The following is a 27,141-nucleotide window of genomic DNA, read 5'->3' on the forward strand; positions in this document are numbered from 1 at the left end:
GAGGGTTCTAGGGGATCATGCTCACATGAGTTTATCTCAATCCTCTGCCTATGACACCATAGTAGGTAAGCTTTAATCAAAATAACCTGTGACTACCACGGCAAATATCACGGTTAATTTAGAAATTCGAAAAAGGTTGTTAATGGTGTATATTTGTAGCGCGGCATTGTACGGGTGCGAAACATGTACAGTGGGCGCGGCGGATAAGAAACGGTTAGAAGCTTTCGAAATGTGGTGTTATAGGCGGATGATGAGGATACCGTGGATAGAGAAGGTTAGAAATGAAGAGGTATTGGAAAGAATAAGAGAACAGAGGATTCTATGGAAGTCAATAAAAAATAGGCGAGATAGGTTGATAGGACACCTTCTCAGGCATGAAGGTCTAGTCAGAGACATATCAGAGGCAGAAATAGGAGTTAGGAGGGGTAGAGGTAGACCCAGATTAGATTACTGTTTGCCAATAGTTAAGGATATGGGTTGCTCTAGTTTTAGACCGAGCGGCATGGACTAGAGGTCTAGACCATTGCTTAGCATTCGGGAGGACGCCGGTTCGATTCCGGGTTCGTCTGCCTTGGTTCAAGTTTTTCTGTGGTTTCTTTGGATCACTTAGGCAAATGCTGAGGCAGTAATATTCCACAGATAATCTTTCACTCTCTTCTGTCTTCATTTCGTTCGTCTCATCTTTCTCACCCGAACCACCACCCACCCATTCCCACGATTCCTGAAAGCAGGCTGAAGAGGGCCTTCCGCCCTACCTTCCGGCATAGTCCGGAGGGACTGCCCGCCCACCAGCATTAGTGGCTGGTGGGAATGAAACACCCAAAAGTTTTTTTTTTCTAGTTTTAGGGACATGTGAAGATTAGCTCAGGATAGGAAGGTGTGGAGGTACGTGTCCAACCAGTGTTAGGACTGACGACCTTATGATGATGATGCTGAAGAGGGTAAATGTAAAAATAAGAAACATTAATGTAATAAGAGGCTGTGTACAAGCATCAATGACTCACTGATGCTTACCACTTACATAAGCTGACTCAAGCATATACTGAAAGACTGGAGATGGGTAGAAAGAACTTATTGTCAACCTAATAAATTCGGGAAGTTAAAATACGGCATCATTAATGCTTTATGTACGAAACATTTATCTGTTTTGCATCTCCTATGGATAAACCGCTACTACTTCCGATTGTACAAGAAGAAACCCTAAAGGAGAAATTCGTTTAAAGCGAGATTGCATTACGCAGTTCAATCCATATTATGTATGATTGTTGGTGCTTACATGTTGCATGCGTCCAAAGTTTCGAAAGCTCCGTACACATGCAATGCACCTTCGCCGTAATTACACTGAAATAATGGATGCAGTCAATCAGATTAGACGGTTTAATAGGCGAATACGGTTTTTTGTTCGTGCAGTGTTTGGAAAAACATGAAATTAGTGTGTAATGCTATTGGAAGGTTTGAGAGAACGCCTTTATTAGTTGGAAAAATCCTACCTAAACTACTGAGGTATGCGGACGCACGGACGAACACACTGCAATTGTGGGGTAGGTGTTCCCAAAACCTTTAAAACAACATATCGTCATTTGTTGTTAAATAAAGCTTGGTTTAACATGAATTGTTAAGTCAAATGTGATTAAAATAAATTAAATTATTTAAAGTAATTAGTAATTAAAATCTTAAAAAGTTTTTGCCGTTCTAATTTGGAAATATTCATTGTGTATGTATGACACAGTATTCAAAATTTCACAGTTTAACCCTTGTTTTTGTGAATATCGTTAATTCTTTCGATATTAGGTATATATGTAAACTGACGAAAAATTGTGAACTGCAACCAATCATTTACAATTTAAAGTGTTATTTCTCGATAGTTTACTATAATCTATCAATGCCAAATAGTCAAATAGTGAAAGAACCTATAGAGCTCATAAAATGTCCAGTTTTATCACCCTTAAAATTGTGAACCGCCTTGACGGTAGCTTGTTCTATATCTCTAAAGGTAGCAAACAAACTTATACAAATCAAATAAATAAAATTCACAATTAATTGTTTGAAAGGTATCAGGTATGTCATTAATTTTTTTGAATTAATAAATAATATATAGCTCTGGTTAGTTTTCAAACTATACGGATACAGAATGAGCTCCCGCCAATCGGAAACGGTTCACAATTTTACAGGTGATAAAACCGGACAGACAGGAGTTTTCACAATTTGACATTGGTAAAATACTAAACTATCGAGAAATAATACGTTAAATTGTAAATAGTTGGTTGCAGATGTCGTTGTGTCAGTTTATAATATCCCGAGAATGATTATTACTATTAACTATACTCAAAATTATACGAAAGCCCTATTGATGAAAGTGGACATGACAAGTAGAAATTGGTGTTTTTATATTAAACCCACTTAAAGTATACCATGAAAAAACAATTGATTTATACTTATAAAGACAGGTAAATGTAACCCACTTTTTTTGCTACAATTATCCTGTTGAATGAAAACGAACATGAATATTTTATTCAGGTGCCAAATAAATGACTACTATTTGAGAATAGGTTTTAACGGTGGTAAATAAATTGTGTGTGTGTACGATTATCGTTTACGGTTGATTTATTTTTAATGTGTCCGACCTAATGAAAAATATCTAGAAATAAAACACGAAAATGTAGAACACGTAATTCAGAAAATAAGTGGGTTTCGATACCTTTTCTTCGAATAAGCTTTTTGGGCATTTAAGTGGGCGGTAACTTGCTGATAAATCGTACAATTAAAGCAAAACGAGACCAACAACTCGACATTAACTACTACATTGATGCGATGCTCTAACTGATAGTGACTACAGAACCTTGGACTGTTGGAAAAGAAAGATTTTTAGATAAAACTATATAAATACTATGTACCTTGTTACCGTATGTAAAGTTAAAAATCGCCAGTTACACTACTACATTTTTAAAGTCTACAACCAACACCTTTTTACTGTTTATTAAAATTATTTGAACGAAAATATTTCACAGTTCAGTTAAATTTTACCGTTTAACAGTAATTTTCCATTTGCATATTCTGAGATAGTAGATGTTTTTTAAGTCAATATGGGGGAAACACCACCAATTATAATATTACTAGCTTTTCCCCTCGGCTTCGCTCGCAGAAATTAATATTGTTTCTCCATAAAACCTTTTAACTCCCAATTCATCCTTACAACGTTTTAATTTTATGTAACGTCGGCATCTTAGATTTCAAATACAAACCGAGCAACAACATTTCATCCTTAAGGGTTGATTTTTAAAAATTGTCAAAACACGTATTTGCTTAATTTCAACAATGAGCAACCTTCGAGTAAATCCAAGTACAAATAAAATATACCCCACGGAAACGTTGCAACGTCTTTTCATTTGATTAATAATATCAATCAGCATATATACCAAGTTTCAAGTAAATTCAACCACAAATAAGGTATGTCCCCTTCCCACAAAAATTGCAACACCTTTTTACCCCCACCCCGCCTATGGAGGTTGAATTTTTTAAAATATCCAGATAGGTCTTTCAGAAATTAAATGAGAGACCATTAAGATCAAGCTTCAAGTAAATCTGACCAGAAATAATATTTGTTCCATTTAAACATTGCAACTCGTCTTCACCACTCCTCCCCCCCAACAGAGATTGAATTTTTGTTATGGCATTTTTAACAAATGAACTGCTAGACTGATAAATTTTTCGTTTTGTTGCCAGTTGCGTTTTGTCATTCCATGTCAGTTGCGTTTTCTTATACCACGTTTTATGCCACGTTCCACGGGAACGGAATAAAAAACAGTGTCCCATGTCCGTCTCCTGGTTCTAATATTCCTCCCCACCAATTTTCAGCCAAAACGGTTCAGCCGTTCTTGAGTTATAAATAGTGTAACTAACACGACTTTCTTTTATGTATATAGACATATCATTATTACATAATTAACCAATTCTCTGTATGCATATGGTTTCAGCTATTGAATTGTTAAATACACTTTGGGATATGCAAACAAAAAACACGTAATATTTTAAGCAACACAATTATTTATACATACATTAAATTATTTATTTGTCAATTACACTTCTTGCACTATTTAACCCTGGAAGATTTATTTTTATTCTGTATAGGCACGGAAAATGAGGGTATGGTATCTAAATATGAATAATTGATGCATTGTGCACCGACTTCATTTAAAGTTTTAACTGCTACGTTTTTCGAAGAATAATTTATTCAAATGACCTCCCAACGATTCTTTGTTCCACGTTTCTGTAGTTTTATTGAACTAATTTTGAAATTTACAGCACGATTCTTCCAACAATGTAGTGCAGTCAAGTTTACGTTCTAATAAAAGTTGCGCCCTTTAACTTTTTTTCTTATACTGCAGATACGTTCATTAAATATTCATGGGCACAATAATCTTAAATTTTAAAAACATATTTTTGTACGTATGTAACCAATAATAGGGGTCATAAAGCATTCAATAGCATGCAACGAACAGGAATTATACAATTCCTTTGAAAAGTATGAGTGATGCAGTTTATTATTACCAATTTTTGCCTATTCCAATTTAAATTACATTTTCTTTTAATGCTTTTGCGTATATTTACCAAAAACTTTACAAATATTTGCAATCGGTAGATCGACACAGTTTAAATGCCTGGTTTTTCACAAAATGAAAGCATTAATCAATTTTCAATTTTCATAAACTTTATTTATTGTTTAGCTGTAAATTATTGATTAAATGTATAGAATATTCAGGAAAAGTCAGTTAAAATTCGTACAATCAAATATTTTTCGATAATGATTTATTTTAGGGGTCACTACCATGTAGTATATATTGGTAGTGGAAACTATTCCGTCGCATAATTTTGGAAAATTGAAAAAAGTATGTAAAACACCCAAATTGATAAAGAAATTTTCTTTTTGATTTGCATTTCTGCAGCCTAAAGGAAATATATAATCATGAGAACACTCACTTGGTTTGTGATGTTTTTTCCTACCGTAACGTAACCCAACCTAACAATACCATACAATACAAAGGGCGGTCACGCACCATAGATGGAAAAAGACAGATGTGTATGGGAAAGAGCTGGAAAATTTAACCGAAGACATTGATAAGCAAAAAAGAAGGGAAAAAGTTAAAAACGAAATATGCACAGGAATAGAAAAAAATTTGGAATGGAGGGAAACCAAGTTATTTAAAAGACGTAGGAGCAAAGAGTAAAAACTAATTAGTTTTAACAGCAAGATTCAGACTAGGTAGTGAAAGTAGGACGACAAAGGTACTAGGAAAAAGAAGAAGAGAAAAAATTATACAGCCTGTGTAGACTGGAAGCAAAGATGCTCGAACAGATTTTTGAGATGTGGAATAACTTGGAAAGGTACAAAAAATGGGAAATTCAAATGGAAGGAAAAGGATCGTCTAAAAAGAATGAGAAGACAAATAGCAGGAAAGCAAGAAGAATGAAAATATCTAGTTTGCAAAATTCATATACTGTAATAAAATTAGTATCTATAGATATATTTCGTTTACTTTCTGTAGCGATGTGAACTTTAGTTTGACCGGCGCAAAGTAGAAAAGAACAGAACTAGGCTGGAAAAGGAAGGAGAAAACTCTCAGCCAAACTCTGAACCGCTACAATTGCATTGCTCAAATGTGCTGTTATTGGTACCATTTACTACTGAAAATATCAACGAGATGTTTATTTATATTTGAAGACATATTAAAGGCTTTAACACTTGTTTTCGACTCGCACTACTATTCATGATTGAACAAAACTTTAGGCAGGTACTGTATGAAAAAGTATGTTTAATGAACAAGAGTCGAGAGTATAATGAGCTTTTTTCTCCCTACCTTCGATTTTGCCAACGCGCATCCAAGACATTGGAAGGGGCAAAATCACTACAGAAAGTAAATGAAGTATAAATGCACATTATATTCATAAAACATAATGATTTTAATAATGATTTCATTATAGAGAATGACACTTTAGTTATAGAAAGTCAGATAAACCAGCCAAGTTCAAATTAGCATAATGTGCAACTGTTGAAATTCGAATGGAATTTATTATAGACAATGAAAACAAAAACAATAACCAATGAATTCAATTTCGGTCAATTCTGTTGAGAAAATACCTCCGTTGTCTCAATATTTCTTGTGTCGAAGACGATTGTTATTTTTCTGAAAATATTTTTCAAAAATCCCTAAAGAATACGCTCCATCGGCTCGTTTCAGAACCGTAAGAGTTGGAAACACGTTTCTTGAAAACTGTAAACGGTTGATATAAAATTAAATGAAACAGACGAGATGGCGTAGTAGCAATAACAACTGAGGCAATATCAATTGCAATAATGTCTGGTATGAATGACGTCGCGTAGGGAAAATGAACGTGAAAAACGGATACTGCATTCTGTATTGTTGTACGTACCATTTAAACGTGATGACTGTTTACTTTTCATGATTAATGAACTGTACTAACAAATCTACCTAGGTACGTAATGACACTCCTTTTTTGAAAGAAGTGAACGTTTATGTTTACGGGAAAGTCTGATGGAATGCACGATAGCTTTAATTTGTGTACCCTTAATTAAAAAAAAAAAGGAGTAACGGTAACAAACAATAAACAGTTTTGACAAATTGGAAAAATAGGAGCAAAATATGAACGATTTCAGTGAAATCAAATGTTTTTACTATGACATCGACGGCCTGCTTTTATCGCCTGAAACGTGCTGTTATTTATTGCTATTGCAGCAGTTATTATCACCATGCATCGATAAGCAATAAAAGGGTTTTTATAGCTATTGTTTTTTAGAATGATTTATTTGTAGCAGCTATCAAATTTATTAAGTCAAATGGATACAATAAGTACACCCTAATAGTATTCGAAAAAAGTGTAAACGTTGTTTCTCGAAAGGTTCGCAATGAGGTTGCAAATCTCATATAGATACACCGATTACAGCTATGCTCCAAATTAATTTGACATAGCAAGTTCTTTAAAATAAAATAACGGATCACTGCTGTTTATTAATTTAATTAATTTCCAAACTTTACAACGGAAACCGAGAGAATAAAAACTACTTGTGCGTGTCATTGCAGTCGCTAACCGAATGTGTTGATAATCTCAACAACATTTAAAAGTATCGCCGGTAAAGGTCTAGATGATGGCCCCCACCCCCTTTGGGTTGGGATCGAAAGAGGAGGTCTCCCCTACCACTGTACCATAAAAAGTTCGTGGCGGTCTCACCCTCATAAAAAGTTATGGGGGTTCAAAGTTAATAAATATGGCAATTTTTATACATTTCTAGGCATGTAAATATTTATATAGTCATTCTTAAACAATATTCAAAGGTAAAACTAATGGAAAAATACATAAAAATATTGAGAAAGTTATATAAAATGTTATTTAAATATCTTTATCAATAGGGTAGGTTAGGTTAGGTTATCGGGTTTTCTTTAAGTGACCACCCTCTTTCGATCTCCCACCTCCACGCGCTTGAAAATAATTTTTTTATTGAATTTTATTTGAATTATAGTGTATGAAAATTGTCAAAATAATCAACTTTCAACCCCCACAACTTTTTATAGGGATGAGACCGCCGCAATTTTTTTATGGGGTTTTACTCAGATAACAACCCTCTTTCGACCCCCCTACCCCACCCCCTTAGGGGGGGGCATCACCTAACCCTCTAACTTTTTATGGGGGTGAGACCGCCACGAACTTTTTATGGTACAGTGGTGGGGGAGACCACCTCTTTCGATCCCACCCACCGCCATCATATAGTCCTTTACCGTATCGTCGACCCCCGTAACCAGCAAATCTGCCCCAAAAAGCCCCATAAACATCAAAGAAATGGACCATGATGAACCGGCAAATTTTTGAAATCCTTATACTTATAGCAACCAATAATGCTAGACGGTATTTTGTATTTCACCGAAATTTCTGATGGTAAACAAAAAGCCATAAATCCCGGTCAGTCCTTTTGGTGGAACGGTATGTGCCGAAAGGGGTCTTTAAAATGAATATCTACATATGGTTACGGAGATCGAAGTACCAGATATTGGAAAAATTAACTTTAGCTAAATTATTTATGTACACTTATTTGGATATTAAAACTTACTTATTATTCCTAGAATATCATGTTGTTAATAGAAATCAACCAAGTAGGTATATTGGTCGATTAGTCGCCGGAGAGATGCTGCATATACGGTCTTCTTACCGTATGCCTATGCCCCTAAAGTACGATGATTTTTCATAACGAGTGCAGCTAAACCTCCCAAATCAGAATTCGCATTTACTGAATAAGTTGTGCTTTCGACCCCTTTCCCGATGTTACATCATCCAGCATGATTGGCAAGAAGTAAATGTTCACGTTACCCGTAGTTTACGTTACGCCGAATTTATTGTATGAAGGCTCGTCCTAAAACCGTTTATCTTGTCATATTAGAGAGAATTTAAAACGCATTTGTATTTAAAAAGTGATGCGTAACAGTTTAGTTTTTGTTACATCGTTTTTTAACGTCTTAAATTAAATCATCTTTATAAAAGACGTTTCAACATAGGTAACAGATACAAGTTTCGATAAAATTTGAAAGGCGAGGTAAAGTGTAAATTGCGAAATATTATCTACGTAAAAGGCGAGAGAACGTGGGACAAAGCGTTCCCTAATGGTACCTGTCTGTAGGTAAATTGATCCCTTAGGATATTTTCGAAATTGTACCCGTCACTTCATCTTGTTCAACTAATATAGTTACTTACATAATATGTTAAGTGGATAGTTAGGCAGTTTCGATTTAACGCGTCAGAAAAATTGAAGTCTGTCAAAAAAGGAACATCATTATCATCAGAAGGTCGTCAATCCTAAAACTGGTTCGACACGCACCGCCACTCATTGTTATCCTGAGGTTATGTTCGCATTTCCCTAAAACTGGACCATCTCACATCCTTAACTATTTGTGAACAGTAATCTAGGTCTACCTCTACTCCTCTTAGCTCCTGTTTCTACTTCGAATATGTCTGTAGCTAGCCCTTCATACCTGAGAAAATGTCCTATAGTTGGGACTTTCAAAATTGGCGTAAAGAATATTTAACATTCTCAGAAATTTACGAAAGCAAAGATGCTTGTTTAAAGGTTTCATAGCTCCCCTGCTCTCCTACTCTTTCTATTACCTTCTCATTTCTAACCTTTTCTTTCCACGGTACCCTCATGATTCGCCTGTAACTCCATATTTCAAACGGTTAACCTTTTCAACTTCCATTTTTCGCACCCGTACACGGCAGTGCTCCAGGCATACATCTTTAACGATCTTCTTCTAATTTCTAAATTATCCATTCGTGAGCACAAAAGTGGCTTCATTTTGTTCAAATGGAGTAGAGTTTTATAACGCATTGTACACCCAATTGCTCGCCGGTATATTGCTTTATTATTTAACAGCGCTTCAGCCTCGAATTTTGGCGATAGAATTAATTATAACTCAGCTAATTATCAAGTAATCAACCACCAATGTAGCCCTTTGGAAATAGGAGATCTTCGGCTACAAAATGATACATGTACCTCTCTTAAATTTTAAAAATATTTATTGTGATCCGAATTTAATGCACTTTAAGGAGGACATTTCATGGATATTCAAAAGAACATTTTTATCGGTTCATTAACAAATGCAACATTAAAATATATATCTTATATTTTAAGCGAATACTGCAGTTCACTATAATCTATAGATATATTAATCGTCAGTGCAAGTCCAGTCAAAAATGAATTTCATTGAATTCATGTTGTACTTGTTGTTGAATACTACCACTACTTGTTATCGGTAAACTACCTTAATGAGTGCCATTAGGCTATGGCTAGCAGAAAATAATGCAATATTGATGGAACAAAACAAAAAACGTATATCCTATTATTTCTTTAAGGATTACTATCTTTTGCTTTTGTTGAGGCGTCTCAAATAGGATAGGCAGCTGTATTTCTAATGATGCCAATCATCAGGTCCTTTTTTTCTACTGCAAAATGAGTTGACCCTAAAAAATAAGGGACATTAACCTATTTAGTATTTTTTGTCATAAAATCGCGAAAAAGGAAGCAACTATGGTTTGACATTGGAAGTGCAGGAAATTGTTTATTTATCGAATGAGATTGTGAAGGATCTGCGTGAAATCGAATCTGACAAGAAAGCGGCACGTTAAAAATGATTGGAATCAAGTTGCAAGAAAAAAAGCGGGCGAAAAAGTAAGGAAACGTTGTAATTAAGTTATGAACGACGCCAGAGGTAGGTTGTCATCCTTTGTTCTAGAACAATGCGGGTGGGTCGTTATTTTACACTAGAGGCTTTTAGTTACATTGAGGCGAGCAAGTAATATAACACGGAAATGACTCATCTTCTACCGTTGACTCAGAAGAGAAGTGATACAAAATATAATGTTATACGAAAATCCGCTAACATTGTAAAAGAACATCATTTTAGTAATTTTAAGCAATGAACACACTTGCACGATCGCAACCGCCTTCGCGACGGCGGTGATTACGACAATAGATATGATAGTAAGTTATTTTTATTCTATCAAAGTAATTTACATTGTTAGAAAGAAACACTTAAGATAGAGGATGGTAAAGAACGTTGCATTTTGGCAGGAATATGGCACATAATTTGGATTTAAATGCAATATGTTATGTAATTCTATCACATATTCTGTTTTTCAATGAGAATATTTTTACAATCGGGATTTGACAAATAAATTGTGTTGTTTTACATTCTCTATCAACTTCTCGGTAATATCATCCATTTCAATAAACTAAACTGCCCACTATTAGTGGTTAAATTCAACCGGAAGCGTTTGAATATCAATTTAATTGGACAGACCGCAAGCATCGCGCATAAGTTGCAGCAGGTAGATGTGCATTCAATTAATTGTATTACTTGGACCGATCGCCACCGCTATCGCTAACGCGGCCGCGGTTACGACCGCGTCAGTGTGTTCTTTGCTTTAAACGACAAACTCTTTATCTGCTTCATGCTCTCTCCGCTACTATCGTAATTTAGATGTTTATCTCTCTTAAATCGTTAGTGTAAAGTTTTGATAATTATGCCGTCTTTATTCCCATCCTGTATTGTTATCAGGTACCATGAGTAGGTATCGGGTTGTTCGGAAAGTCATTTCGTTTTTTCCCGACAGAGGATTTAATTGTATTCTTTTGCACCCAACTTCACATTTAAGCCGTATAATTTTTATATGCTTTGAGAGCTCATATAGCAAGGCTNCACAAAAAAAAAACGAAATGACTTTCCGAACAACCCTATATATGATTTAAATAAAGTTTGAGGGAATCTTTGGAAATATTTAATTAAGATAACGATGGAATAATATTGACCTATTTTGATTTAATTGGGGATATATAGGTACAATTCTCATACCAAATGTGGTAGTCTAAAGTTTAATCGTAATAATGACGAATACAGTCAAGAGACAGTGAAATAACTGAAGAAGGATTTATGAAGTTATAACGATGGAAATTTCCACATTTCCGGGAAGTTTATGTGGCATAACAAGTGACCATTTACTCAACCGATAGGATTTGCAGCCGCCGTTATGGAAAATGGCACGAAAATCCATCGTTTACTTTTCCTGCTGGTTCGGGATGCAAATAATTCAGAAGTGAATCTCGACTAGCTGGCACAGGATCAGAAAGCCGTTCTCATGAGATCGGGGTCACGGTCGTAATTCTTCAGAATTACCTGGTGCACGGTATCCGCGTGTCGGAAACTTCAAAGATGCAAGTATTATTACTGTGGCAAGTCGAGCACCTCACGCCAACTCGAGTGCATTCTTTGCGAATTTTCAAGTTAACTTTGAAAAAATATTAACCTTGTCCTGCGCCTATTTTCATGGCTAAACGTTATGCAATACCGTCATTAAACACACCGACCAACACACAAGGACGTAGCAAGGGTGTTTTTGTTCATTTACATGGTTTCATTCAACTAAAGCGAATTAAAGTATCTACAAGTTATGCATCTTTGGGATTCCGTGAATTCTTCTAATGTTTAAGTCTAAAGGGAAGTGAGATGAACATGTTTGGTCCTTTTTGAATTCGAAAGGGAAATATTCTAAAATTGAATGACGACTTTCTATTTTTAATATAAATGTGCACAATGTTAGATGCAAAATGGCTTTTATCAAGCGATTTCCTATCATTTTCAAGCAGTAATTCTTTAAGTTCATTGAAGAATGACATTCCGTAATTCTACCGAGCGGCATGGCCTAGAGGTCTCGACCATTGCTTAACATTCGGGAGGACGCCGGTTCGATTCCGGGTCCGTCCGTCTGCCTCGGTCCAAGTTTTTCGGTGGTTTCCTTGGAATACTTAGGCAGTAATATTCCACAGATAATCTTTCACTCTCTTCTGTCTTCATTTCGTCAGTCTCATCTTTCTCACCCGAACCACCACCCACCCATTCCCACGATTCCTGAAAGCAGGCTGAAGAGGCCCTTCCGCCCTATCTTCCGGCATAGTCCGGAGGGACTGCCCGCCCACCAGCATTACTGGCTGATGGGAATGAAACACCCAAAAGTTTTTTTTTTTATTCCGTAATTCTTGTATTTTTAAACTATACTTGCAGAAATAATTGTTCTACTATATACATATTTTATTTTTGCAACAAAAATGTTTTCTTCTATTTCTGTTAAAAAAACTAATACCATTATAAATTCAATTGAATCTTTAGGAAGCTTTTGTTATACAATTAAACAAATAAGTCTTGAAAATTTAATTCTGATTGTGAAGTAAATAAAAGAGAAGTTTACTTTTTATCTGTACCATATTTTTTGATGATGACCTACTTTTGTACCGATTTGGGGCATGACGAAATATTTGTCGGGTCAACTCTTCTTTTTAAAAGTAAAATTCAGGTTTCTAGTTATTAAAACGTTTTACGATTCAGATCATATCCTCTTGCAAAACGTATGGAGTTTATTGTCAAGTTTGAGAAGGTTCATCGTAAATCACATGATAACAAATCCTAGGGGACCGGAAGGCAGATGACGTCGATAGCAGCCTAATGCTCACTCTCGAAAAGTGTACGTTAGGGTGATTGAAGAAATTTCTTATTTTTTTTTAATTTTCATTTTCTGAAGCAGGCTTAGGTACCCAATAGTTGCAAGTAAATATGAGAGGAGCTCTAGTCCAAGAAGGACTTATCCTATTTCTTTAAAATTAGATGAAAGGAACGCGTATGTGGTTGCAAAATAATAAAGTAACATAAATGTTAGAATGCACTCTAATTAACGAGCAAACAATGCGATGTAATTTGCATTAATTTTAGAACATGTCTAGCTATTAGAATAGGAGCATTTCATATTGTTAGGGTTTCATAAGGAACAAAACATATAACAGAACGTTGTACGTTAAAAAGCGAGACCCACTACAGTAGAATTCAATGTGATATTCAATGCAAAGCACATTTCCGCCGGAAACCTCATGAATTTTCCCTACCTAATTGATTAGAACACAATTGGGGGAAATGTAGGTTGTTAGAGTATATCCGGATTAAGATTAGCGAATAGATAAATATCAACCTGACCTATTACTAGTAATTACACGCACAGCAGTGCTCATTATGTATACAAGTGCAGATAGACATTATTTCGATATAGATTTCTACTGTTAGGTCTGCCATTTTTAACCCTCATGACCAGTCAGTACTTTGTTATAAAATAATATGAATCGATAATCCCCAAAGAATATCATAAACTTCGACTAGTGAAAACAATGTTTAAGATATTTTTGTCTTCAGCGCGGCTTCGCTAGCATTGATGTCCTAAATACATGTCAATGATAATCGAAAATACAATAATTTGATAAATGTGTTCTTACGTCCTCACTAGGATCTTCAGGATAAAACAGGTTTCTAATTTTTTTAGGTTAAACATATACTTTGCGTAGAATGACACTTCTCTCCTTGTTTATCGAAATTAAGGGAAAATTTTCTATCTCTCGTGAACAGTATTTTTCTGGACAAAAGTCACCCTATGCCCTTTTTTGTACCCCTGATAATGTGTGAACAAAATTTCATGATGATTGGCTAAAAGCGCAGCAAACAAACAAACTCACATTTGCAATAATAATATTAATTAGGATTAGTTATAGTTAAAAAATGAATAATTAGATACCAGAAATTACAGCGAATGTTTAAAAATAATTGTTCTGAAATTCAGCAAAATCTGCAGTCATTAAACTTTACGATTTTGTTTTAAAATAATTAGAAGCATCAATTCGAGGCAGTTGTTACAAGATTTGAATATATTTCTATAAAATGCCAAAAGTTTTATATTTGGGTTGGGGCAAATCGTACAGGCATAATATGAAAAATATTTTACACTCTGATTTTCTCAATTTCTCGGTAAAATTTAGATTGTTTTACCTTCCTTGATTGACAATGTAATTAAAAATAAATTACCTCATTACAGTACAGTAAAATATGCATTCAGGTGGGCGAATTCGCAGTTGGCGTGTACCTCCTACACACTCAATAAATCCTTTTTGCATTACCACCCACAATCAGAATAAAATTATTTCAGCGAAGACGTTGGATTTGTCAAAAAACTTAATGATCCGTGGAAAATAGGGATCGAGATAAAAATATCACTCTCCTACCCTCAGGTGTTGGCAGTTTATTTTCGATACAACGCGACGTTCTTACGTAAAGAAGTTGGAATAAAGTGTAATTGATTGGAAAGGAACGAAAAAGGTAACGAAGATCGGTATAGGCCTTCTACAAAATTGAATTAAAAGAAAGAAAAACAAACATCAATTAAGAGTAATTTCGTGGTGTCATAATTAGGTACGTGGACGAAATTAACGGGTAAAAGGAAACTGAAAACGACGATTGAACACAAAAAAGCAATTGAAACCAAAGGAAGCTTGTGGTTATGTCCATGAGTAAATAGTCAATAAATTATACATAAGTAGTAAAACAAAAACAAAAATTTATGCTACTTTATAATGTTCAAATTAACAAAAAACAATCGAATAAGATAGACCGGTAAAGGTCTAGATGATGGCCCCCACCCCCCGAAGGTGGGTAGGATCAAAGAGGAGGTCTCTCCCACCACTGTACCATAAAAAGTTCGTGGCGGTCTTACCCCCATAAAAAGTTATGGGTGTTCAAAGTTAATAAATATGCCAATTTTTATACATTTCTAGGCATGTAAATATTTATATAATCATTCTTAAACAATATTCAAAGGTAAAACTAATGAAAAATACATAAAAATATTGAGAATTTTATATAAAACATTATTTAACTATCTTTATCAATAGGGTAGGTTAGGTTAGGTTAGGTTGGCCACCCTCTTTCGATCCCCCCTACCCCCACCCCATCTAAGCCCCATAACTTTTTATAGGGGTGAGACCGCCACGAACTTTTTATGGTACAGTGGTGGGGGAGACCTCTTCTTTCGATCCCACCCACCCCCACCCCCGAATGGGGTGGGGGCCATCATCTAGACATTTACCGATAGTCCAAGATCTCAAATCCACCAAACATTATTTATTTTCTGAGTAAAAAAATGGGTGGGATAGATTAGTGTTAGTAATCTATAGAATATTGTTAAAAATTAATAAACACTGCCAGACACTTCCCACCGGCGGTAATTTCTGCCTGATGCTTTAAAGGTCGCAAAAAAATCGTAATTTTAATTACAGCTGAGTCTTCATTTTTAAATATGATACTCGCGGGACGCAAATAATATCGCTGCTACTCAGAAAATATGTAATGTCTGACCGCCCTGGGATCTTGCTGTAAGACTTTAAAGGTCTGTTTGTAAAAATAAGTAATTATACAAAACATGAATTAGAATTTATGCAAAATTCACAATTAAGGGGAATTTACAATTAGGGGAATTTTTTAAATTGATTATAAGAAATAGGTTAGGTACATATTAAAAGCTCAAATCGAAGCTTCCACTCGTTGAAAATAATTCTAGACTTTCTAAAATTTATTGTTCGGTCATCAAAAAGGAAACGGTTAAGTTCAAGTCACAATAATTATGATAAGCTGACTATTAAAAATCTAATTTCTTAGAATTGTTCCATAAAAGTACGTATTGTGATGGCGTTCGTTCTTAGAATTTTAAAGTGCGATCATTAAAAGTGGGAACGTTAAAAGCAACTGAAAATTCTCGACTGTTCCAATTAACTTCTTTCTTAGCAAGTAAAATTTATTTTATTTATGCATCGGCTTGGGCTACTGGCGTATAATATTGAATGAAATTTATATTTAAAATTATTATCTTGATTATTATCTATTTACTTCCACTATAATAGGAGATAATGACCCAAAATTTTCCGGCGCATGTTATTTCACTATTAATAGTTTCCCGTCAGAGTTAAGTTTAATTGGGGTGTAAAGGTTGGAGGTCAACAGAAGGTTACTGGTAATAATATTAGTTGATGATGAAGAGATTACATTACAAAGCTTTCGTGTTTCCTTTTTTCATGAAATGGCAAATTCGAATACACAAATACTTATACATACGTAATAAGGTGGGAATTGATTGCACGCTAAGGGATTACTTTGATTTTTTTTCTTGTTTCTTGGTACCTACGACAAGAGACCGAAATTGAATATGACGCTGTTATTTGGTTTCTGCTTTATCTCTTACTAAATTGGTAATCCAATTTCGTATAGGTATCTGTTTCGGCGCAAAAGACTATTGCCGATATTTGTAAATATTTTAAACTTATAATCATAACATTTATTTGATCAAGCAGTAGGCATTACATTATTACAATCAAAAACGAAAATACAATAATTTGATAAATGTGTTCTTACGTCCTCACTAGGATCTTCAGGATAAAACAGGTTTCTAATTTTTTTAGGTTAAACATATACTTTGCGTAGAATGACACTTCTCTCCTTGTTTATCGAAATTAAGGGAAAATTTTCTATCTCTCGTGANGACAGACATTTGACTATCCTTTTATTTAATGTAAGTACTTCCTAAATAATATAAACGTGAATGTGAATTTGTTTGTTTCTTTGTTACGTTTTCACCCCTTAAATACTCAACCGATCATCATGAAATTTTGTACACACATTATCATGGGTACAAACAAGGACATAGGGTACCTTTTATCCCTAAAAAAGATACTATTCCCGAGGAACAGAAAAATTTGTTGTGTGGAGACATTTTACGCCATAACTACCCCACCGATTATCATAACAATTTGTGCACACATTGCCAAGGGTACAAGAAAGGATATGGGTTATCTTTCATTCAGAAAACAATATTGTTCTAGAGGGATAGAAAAATTAGTTTAATGTGGTCGTCTACGATCTTTGACATGTATTTAGAACATCAAACAGCGAAATCTATTTGAACAATAAATTTTTGATTACATTACGATTTGAATATTAACAAAACTAGAAAGTGTAGCCAATTGAGTCGAATGTACTTTTACAAAGATGGAAATTCATATTCATGTAAAATTTAAATTATATTTTCAAAAATAAGTATTCCGTGTTGTTGAAGTATGCTGAATTAATCAATTCAAAATATACTCTACGACTTTGTTGCGGTTTTATATTAGTTATTCTTCTAGTTTCCATTAAATGTACACTACATTTGTGGAGGTTGACCATTGTTACTTAGATTATTTATAAATAATGTAGGTATGTACAAAGGATTTCAAACATACACTTCAATTTAAGTTTTATTGAGGATCTTTGATAACCGATAAGATTGGAGTTTTAAATCGGTTAGTGCCATCAATGTGTGCCATGTTTACCTTTCAATATAGCGCCAAATAAATACGAGAGATAAGATATTTACCAAGCGCATGTGTAAAATATTTCATTTAAACTATGTGTCTATTTTGCAGGTAAATCATTCGTTTATACCGTCGTTATGGAAACGAAACGATGACGGCCTGCTCTAATGAAAAGTATCGTTTCCATTTCCTTGTAAAAAACGCGGAATGAGCCCTCATACAGGAACAGATACAAGAAGGTCTTGCGTCCGACCGCCACATTTTGACATACTGTAAGTACCCACAATTTCTGTTATTATACTTTGTTTGATCACTCAAACAAATACATACATATTTATATTATATTTATATGTGTGTTACTGGAAATGTTTGAAATCCGTCATTGTATATCATTCCTAGGAAATGTATACCTTTCCCAGGATATGTGTGTATTAAAAAATCTTTGAAAAAATATTTGATAGATTTCCTAAATAGCCTCGGAATTGTATACATTTACTAGGGANTAGGAAATGTATATAATTACTAAAATCGCTCGGAAATGTGTGAAATAAATTATATTAGACATATTTCCTAGGAAATCTGTACATTTCCTAAATAGACATCGAAAATATATTAGAGGTAATACTAAATATTAGGCAATAAAACGGCAGGGTGTTTAGAGACGTAATGCCCCTGTCCGTCGGAAGTGGGCTGATACGTTAGATGTTAGAATAATGTGACGAGGTTATCTTCTATTCACAGAAAGCATTAGTTTTATACATTCCCTAGTGCAATATCGGAATTTCATGCAATTCCTAGGAAATGTATACCTTTCCCAGGATATGTGTGTATTAAAAAATCTTTGAAAAAATATTTGATAGATTTCCTAAATAGCCTCGGAATTGTATACATTTACTAGGGATTGTATGAAATTCCTAGATTTCATACAATTCCGGTAACATATGCACACATAATTATCAAAAGTTTTAAAGAACAGTACAATATTTTCTTTTAAGTAAGGTGATATTTTGAATTGAGCTAAAAAGTTAAAAATGTGTAGGTATGTACATACGTATACGTATGTCATTTGCAGAATTAGTAGAACTTGTAGGTGCAATCAGATTAATTTAGATACTGACATGCAGTAAATTAAAAAAAAATTACGAAATACGCAAAATATTAACTTACAGAACGTTGTTCCGTTTTAACTGCGCATTCTAACTTTATTAATTAAAAAGAAAAATATTTAAACAATTCTGTTAACACTAACTATACGCATCTGCTAATATACCACACCTTTCCAGATCTTTAATGTTTTGTTAGATGTGTTATTGTTCAAACAATGTTCTAATCTACTATTGTTGTGATTGCTTGTTTAAAACTTGATCTTTATACTACAATTATCTATGGTCAAGGTAATTTACTCTTTCAGTACACTGTTAAAAAGCTAGTAAAAGCCCGCTCAATGAATCTTTTGCAGCATTTTAACACCACATTTTAAATGCTTCTAACCTTTTCTATGCCTACCGCTCACGTTTTGCACCCGTACAGAGGCTGGACTCTGGACCCTGCCCTATCTTTTGCTTTATATTTTAACTACTCAATCCATCCTGAATAACTATGTTCTAAACCAACCATTATTTAATGTTATACTTTAAACAAACATTAGACATATATTTCCAAAAATTTGTAGATTTTAATTCGTGACTTAATTAATAACGGTTGTTTGCAGTTCTATATTACTATACGAAGTATTTAATGGGCTGAAATGTTTGAATATACAAACTACAGATCCCTATCGTATTTGTGCAGTTTTGTTCGAAATTGCTTAGAGTTTTATAAAACGGTCAACATCTGACTGATTCCGTTTAATGAATTAAAAATTTAGGAGAGATAAAAACTTTTTGCCATATCACGGGTACAACTCTCGATAATAAATTAATGATTAACAACGCTGACTTTCACGAACATGCCAAACAAAGAGGGGTAGTTTTTTTTTCGGGGTAGGATGTTTTCAATCAGATTACGACACGCCCATGATACTTGCAGGTAAATATGTGGAATATTAGGAATTTCGTTACTGATGTGTGTGTCAAGTGCTGGTAGGAGATTTTTGCAAACTGCACTTCAATCCTCATTACGCCAGTACCGTCGTATCTATTTATTATTTATTACTATTTGTGGCGACTTGTTTAACGGTGAATGCTGAACAACTTTATCAATTTATCATTATGTACTTTACGATGCATTTCAGTTTTACGAAAATAATAAAAATTAAATGTTTATCTACATATTTGTACAAGTAGTTAAGTAACTACTTACAATTATCATAGTACGTAATTCCCTATATTCCATTACAAAACTCCATTTTTACCATACAACTTCCATATTAGGAGCTACCTTTATCTGAAACAAACCAGAAATTACAAATTCAGTAAAATTAGTAAACATAGTACACAACTAAATGTTCATTTCGTTATTGATTACACTAGAACGCAAATTGATGTTTGCGGTACACTTGACACTGAGAAACTCAAACATAATTAATAATTCATAATTAAGTACGAACGAAACGTAATATATAATGACTGCAAATCTGCTTCATGTAGTAATGGCTAGTGTGAAATGGTTAATAAATTAATCAACCAATTATTTATGTATAGGTAGTATGTACATAAATATCCATGTTCCTTGCAAAGGATGAGTAACCCAAGACATCTGTCACATCTCATACTAAACTTTGAATTTAAAGTACCGATCCTCATTTTATTATACACTATAGGAATTTTTTGTAGCAATTTAAAATGAAATTAGCGAATGACGTGGTTTAGGCATCTAGATCACAGTTTAGCATTCATTTTAAGGATTAATTTTTATCCACTACAAATTAATGAGGAAAAATTATTGCTAGTGTCACACCCTCGTCGGGAATCGATCCCGGGACCGTTGGCTTTACGCACCAACGCTCTTACTTAATTTGAGGTAATTTGTAGTGGATAAAAATTAAATGAATTTTCACATTAATATTAAATGTTAGCCACTATTGAAAGTTCTTTAAAATATTTTATTTGAATTTTTATGGAAATAACAATATTTAGTTTTTCATTTTACCTATGTGTATGTAAATCTAAAAAGTCGTTAAATTAATAGAACATATTATCAAAATGATGTTTCAGTTATTTGATGTTACTTCACTTTTAAGATAAATTGTAGCTCCAATCGCACCTGCTACCTAACAACATTAAATTTGGTGTTGTGTAAACAAGGAAAATCGCTCACTGATAAGGCTCTACTAACGGTTAATGCCAAATTATCTGTATAAACAGATTATCCCGGGCGATATAAACAAAGATCAGGGACTTGTCCCATCGGACACGAAACGAAAGCACTCCGTAGGTTGTATCTACACATTGCGAACACATGTGGAAAGCTGGAGGGTGTCATAAGTAAACAGAATGCGGCAATGGTTATTTTCGTTCGATTTTCTTTCAGTTTCAGGTTCAACGAAAATATGAATAATAAATTTGGAAAGCTTGAAGGCTGATGACCTACATCCGTCTTATGAATATCGGAAACATGTTCGGAACTATACCGAAATTGAAAGCTACATTTTTACCATAAAACTGCAAAGTTTCCTAATACTTCAATGTAAACGAATGTTTACTTAATATTACTGCAGTGGAACATACTGATCACCTTTTCTATCTCTCATTATCTTCAATTTATCCCTGTTCATATCTAGGCCTCTTTCTTCGATGTATCTTTCCATTTTTCTCATCATTTCTGTCATCCCCTCTTTATTGTTCCTCATCAATACTATATATCATCCGCGTAAGATATTGTCCTTACTTTTTTCTTTCCCATGACTCCTCCCATTTGAATTTTCCTCATTGTATTTTCTAGATCCGCAAAAGCTAGGTTGAAAACACCTGTACTCAAGGAACATCCATGTCTCACCCCTTCAATCGTGCTAATTTTTTCAGAAATAAATTTCTCCTGTTCACTTCCTTAACTTCGTATTTATTTCTTTTTCTTCCATTATACTCCTTATTATTCCATGTAGATTCTCTATAATCTCTTCTCCTGCTGCTTTCAGGTATATATACATACACATGTATATATATATATATATAGAGCACGTTTAATATGTACAGTTTATTAAATATTTTTGGTAGTGCCTCTTTTACAAAATGGAACAACTAACAAGAACAAAAACCCAAAAAATTGTATGTATTAAAACTCATTAATAGATAGTTCGATTGTAAAAGACCAGCGTTTTACATAGTTATACGAAAGTTTTGTCTTCATGAAACTCTTTACGTTTTTTTACATAAGATTTGAAAAAAGATTATTAGAACTGTATAGTTTTGATTAAGAATTCAATATCTTCAGTATGTTTGTCTGAGAATTTTAGTTTTAATCACCCTTTATAAATATCTATTTTAAGTTAAGGGAGTGTGCATATACTCGGTAAGTTTTGCATAAATTTACATAATCCTTGTCTTAAAGAGATAATACCCACCTGACTACGTTACCTGAAAGTTCAGTTTTACCTATGGATATTACATGAGTGTATGGATTTAGTTTGAACGACCTTGACTTACGTTTACGTCCTTTTTATGAGTATTGATTTCTATTTAGAAAGGGAGCCTAGGACTACAAAAATCGAAACTTGCACGCTCTAAACATCAAGTCATAAAAAATTTACTGCAGGAAAACACTAAGCAGTGATTTCGATTTTCAAAACCATTTTTATAGCAAATAACGGCAAAACAAGTAGAAAAAGGATTACTGAAAGTGAAATTTCAAATATCCTTATTTATTATTAATTAGCATATTAAAGAAGGGTTGTTTCTTTATCTATTACAATTGGGAAAATCTTATCGTCATAAGTAAAACAATTGCTACTAGATGTATTTCGAGAAAGGCCCACAATTAGTGTCGGAAATGATTCACATTCTCTATTAAGCAATAAATGTATCAATTTAGTTCATTACCTGTACCTGCATGTCTTTAGGTAGCTTAAAAACTTGAGTGAATATTGAGTAGAATAAGGGCAATTCGTATTCAATTTTAGAGTATCATATGCTGACGGAGTATATACACGGGCAACAGTGGGGGTTCTTGTAGCCTATCATTTAAATACAAATAATGACTGCAAAAAACTTGATTCATACAAGTGATAAGAGGTGTTTTATTTTTTGTATCGTCAAATAAATATCTTCTGCAGATATATAGTTGATAATAATACATTTTGGATGTTATATCCGCGTTCACGTATTACTATTTCGGCGAAAGATAATGTCAGGTTGCCATGAATGGTTTATCCATTTTAAATTAGAAAGGATCAGGCTCATATGGCAACCGCGAAAGGCGATGATAGTTTGATAAGACGAAAGTGGGCAGAAGAGATTTCAATGTCAACGAATCCACGAACGTTTTACAACGACTTGGTAAGGTGCGGAAAATTGCTGGATTGGTATTGCATGAACTCAAAATCGATGTTAAAATTTTCAACAAAATGACAGCCCATATTTAACATATTAGGGAGGAGATCCTTACGTGCATTAAATATGAGCATTTAAAGTCTGCTTAACTAAATCCCTATCTGGTCGTTAAATACTGATCGACAAACACACTAGTGATCCTACCCTAGACAAAAATTTTCAGTCTCTCTCCAGTTTCTCTGAGTCTCTGAGAGCGTCTCTCACAGTCTTTCACAGTCTCTCAGTTATTGCCTAGGTGTTTTTATGGATCTCTCACAGTCTCTCTATGAGAGACTCGAACGATAAAATTGTTAATTCAGAGATTCGAGTCTCTCACAGAGAGACTGAATGAATAAAACTGCAATATTGAGAGACTCGAGTCTCTCGTAGAAAGACTGGGATCTCTGAAATATATTGAACTTAGAAAATTTTAACCATGACTATCGAGACACCACTTATTGAGAGATCACCCGTTCAAAGATTCGAGTCTCTGGCTCAGAGACTGAATACGAAATCAGGATCTCCCTATGAACGACTCGAATCTCTCCTTCAGAGACGCTAAACAGTTTTTTTGACAGTCTCTCTCTCAGCGACACCAGAGAGACTCGAGTCTCGCTTTCAGAGACTTTGAGAGACTGAACATTTTTATCTCGGGTATAAGAATTCCTTTTTTAATTCGGACGTACAGAACCCTAAAAGCTATATAATTTAAACATTAGTAAAAGTCTAAGATAACCGTTTTGAAACAAAAACAAGTGTGTGACGTTCTGTATATAAACAAAATGAAACTTGTTTTCGTTTATGAAGCTTTTCATTTTATTATTTTTACAGATGGCTCCCAAGGGCTGCTATGCGGTCCGTGGAAGGCGACCCTTCCGACTGCGTCCTCGTGGTTGGTGTATCACGACCAAAAATGGCTGCGACCATCCTTGTTATTATGTTGTTGTCCTTGTTCCTAACTTTCCATATCCTTTACGATAGCGCCCTAAACAGTCTCCAGGCTGCTAGCAATGATCGACCCCGACCGCCGACTCTTCTGTTTTCGAAACAATTTTATCCATCCGCTACCAGGTAAATGTTTATTCAAAATAACGCATTAGGAACGCCCTTCTACTTTCTTTCCGAAAACCTCTTTAAGAGAAACATTCAGCATTTGCAATCCTTTTATTAAATTAAGCCTTAATTGTTAATTAAGTATGCAGCATACACGCCTTTTTGCTTAATTCCATCGACTTCACTCTCCGAGACGGAATAGCAAGGATGCTATTTAGTGACAAAGGATAATACCCAATCCTTACTAACAAATCAGAAGCACTAATTGAGTGGTATTTTGCTCAAATATCCGATACATTATTATTGTATTTTACAATATTTGAAAACACCCCTGTAAAAGGTTTCAAACTATTTTGAACTTTCTAGGCACAAATGGCTAACAAAATATATAATGTATTTTGTTTGAATGATGTCTCCCAGAATCTTTCAGAGCCACTCAGCGTCTCTGAGAGCGTCTCTCACAGTCTCTCAGTTATTGCCTAGGGGTTTTTAATTATCTATCACAGACTCTGTATGAGAGACTTGAACGATAAAATTGTTATTTCAGAGATTCGAACCTCTCACAGAGAGGGTGAATGAATAAAACTGAAAAATTGAGAGACCCGAGTCTCTCGCAGAAAGACTGGGATCTCTGAAATATGTACCACTTATTAAGAGATTCGAGTCTCTCGTTCAGAGATCCTAAACAATTTTTTTGACAGTCTCTCGACAGTCTCTCAGCGACACCAGAGAGACTCGATGATAGACGGAGACTCGAGTCTCGCTTTAAGAGACTCTGAGAGACTGAACATTTTTATCTCGGAATTATGATTACATCTATAGATGTAAACAAAGGCGGTCATTTATTGACAGTTTTAATGCCTGTGTGCCCCACTTTATTATTTTTTTTATACAGATTTAGGTGGGTTAAATTGAGTTTTAATTTCGCTTATTTTTTCCATTTTCCAATAAACTATCTACAGCTCCTAGATATAACTGCTCATTTTAAGGCATTTAAGAAGTTGTATATAGATTACTTGGTAAGACTCATTAATTTAACATTATTTTGATATATTATTACTATTAACGCTGCATATTGTATTAAGTTTTCAATAAATTTTACGTTCTTTTTACTGCTGTTATATGAATGAGTCCATACAGAGTTATGTGGCATCTTACGTCTTTTGGAATTTTGTTGCTCGACTAAACTGAGATACCTAAAACAAATTTTATTGTGTGTTCCACGTTACATTCATCCTTGATTTCGACGTTCGGCATGTTTCTTGCACCTCGTTAAATATTCATGAAATATATTTCCTTTCAAAAACTAATATTCGCTACACGTACCGCACGTATTCGTTACGAGTTATATTCTGAAACTTACTTCTCTCTTTTTTCTTTTCAAAATAGAAAAAATAATATCAAATAAAATGAATACATTACAGGAGCTAACTTTCAAAACGCCAGGATCTGCATGAAACGACGAAAAAAGTACGTCCTTATTCCAACTTGTTATGTGTTAAATTCGATTACTTTTGATGCAAATCAAAGAAAAAGTTTGTAAATTGGCTTATTCTAGCTTATCGTATCATAATCAAATTTTTCTGATTACTTTATAAATGATTATTCTTCTGAAGATTACCTTTTAGGATGAAACTTCATGTAAAAATTGAACACTGGAGAATATGTTGTTTTTATTTATATTTCATAATAAATTTAGATGCAGAAACAAGTAATCATTTGAATCTTATACGAGGGGCTGCTGAATAGTTTTGCGCTTTGAACCGACAGAAGTATTTGTAGAAATGCCTAAAAAAACTACGTTACCGAAGAAAACATTGAAAAAATATGTATAGTTGTTCCAGAAGATCAGAGAATCAAGCTGTCAGACAGTTGAAATCATAGGCATTTGCAAAGAATGAACTGATGACATTTTATATAATCATTTGCGCATGAAAAGGGGGTGCTCGCGGTGGATGTCAAAAATATTTACTCCATTGCATAAGCAGCGTTGGGCAGAAATTTGTTTTAGACACCGGTGGCGAAAATTCTAACCACTTTTCCTTTTGCATTGGCAGTATTGAATACTGATTGAAACATGGGTACGGAAGTATGATCGAGTGTCAAAGCAGTAGCTAGAAAAGGAAAAACGGTCACCGGTGTCACTAGTTTTTGGGACTGTGAAGAGATTTTGTTCATCAACTACCTTCCGAAAAAAAAAACTGCAATAAATGGGTACTATTAAAAGTGCGTCAAGTGGTTGACAAATTGGCGAAAGGAGTCTTGTTCTTACAGGACAATGCACCCGTGCACACTGTGCAAGTTGGAAGACGTGCCCTAAGAAAGACAGAAACCTCCCAGGACGAATTCATTTTCGAGCGACGAAGAAATAAATACTTTAACAGCCCTTTATGACAAATGTAACAAGTGTATTAAAGTAGAGAAAGATTAGATAGAGATACATATTTTTTATAAATTTCAGTCTGCATTTTAAAGCCCTAAGCTCAAAACTTTTTCAGCCACCCCTCGTATGTATATCGTGCGTTCTGGATTAGTTGAGGGCGCGTTAATTTATTTTGTATTTTCTTTTAGGAGACTACCTCAGGCGATAATAATAGGGGTGAGAAAGTGTGGCACCCGGGCTCTACTGGAGATGCTATCTCTCCATCCGGCAATTCAAAAAGCTGCGGGGGAAGTTCACTTTTTCGACAGGGATGAAAATTACTACAGGGGCTTGGATTGGTACAGGATGAAGATGCCTCATTCGTATCCTGAACAAATCACAATTGAAAAAAGTCCCAGCTACTTCGTTACGCCAGAGGTAACTTTGTTGTTATTAATCAGAATTCCGTGTCATACTTTTTAATCAATCAAGTA

General features: G+C 34.4%; 2 protein-coding genes across 5 annotated transcripts in view; one reads left to right on the forward strand and one right to left on the reverse strand.

Moving 5' to 3' along the window:
* The window catches only part of LOC108736724 (heparan sulfate glucosamine 3-O-sulfotransferase 1), a 135,512-nt gene that overhangs the window by 98,851 nt on the left and 9,520 nt on the right, over nucleotides 1-27,141 (forward strand). For all 4 annotated transcript variants that reach the window (XM_025974191.1, XM_025974192.1, XM_025974190.1 and 1 more), the window contains 3 exons: nucleotides 17,879-18,039; nucleotides 24,064-24,303; nucleotides 26,857-27,085. In XM_025974191.1, the coding sequence (XP_025829976.1) occupies nucleotides 17,975-18,039; nucleotides 24,064-24,303; nucleotides 26,857-27,085 (534 nt within the window). In that variant the 5' untranslated portion in view covers nucleotides 17,879-17,974. The remainder of the gene's footprint in view (nucleotides 1-17,878; nucleotides 18,040-24,063; nucleotides 24,304-26,856; nucleotides 27,086-27,141) is intronic.
* The window catches only part of LOC108736720 (chymotrypsin-2-like), a 172,427-nt gene that overhangs the window by 42,121 nt on the left and 103,165 nt on the right, over nucleotides 1-27,141 (reverse strand). Inside the window, exon 3 of the mRNA XM_025974194.1 lies at nucleotides 20,069-20,152. Coding sequence (XP_025829979.1) covers nucleotides 20,069-20,101 — 33 coding nt within the window. The 5' untranslated portion in view covers nucleotides 20,102-20,152. The remainder of the gene's footprint in view (nucleotides 1-20,068; nucleotides 20,153-27,141) is intronic.

This window comes from Agrilus planipennis, unplaced genomic scaffold (genome assembly GCF_000699045.2).
Source record: "Agrilus planipennis isolate EAB-ADULT unplaced genomic scaffold, Apla_2.0 scaffold119, whole genome shotgun sequence".
NCBI lineage: Eukaryota > Metazoa > Arthropoda > Insecta > Coleoptera > Buprestidae > Agrilus > Agrilus planipennis.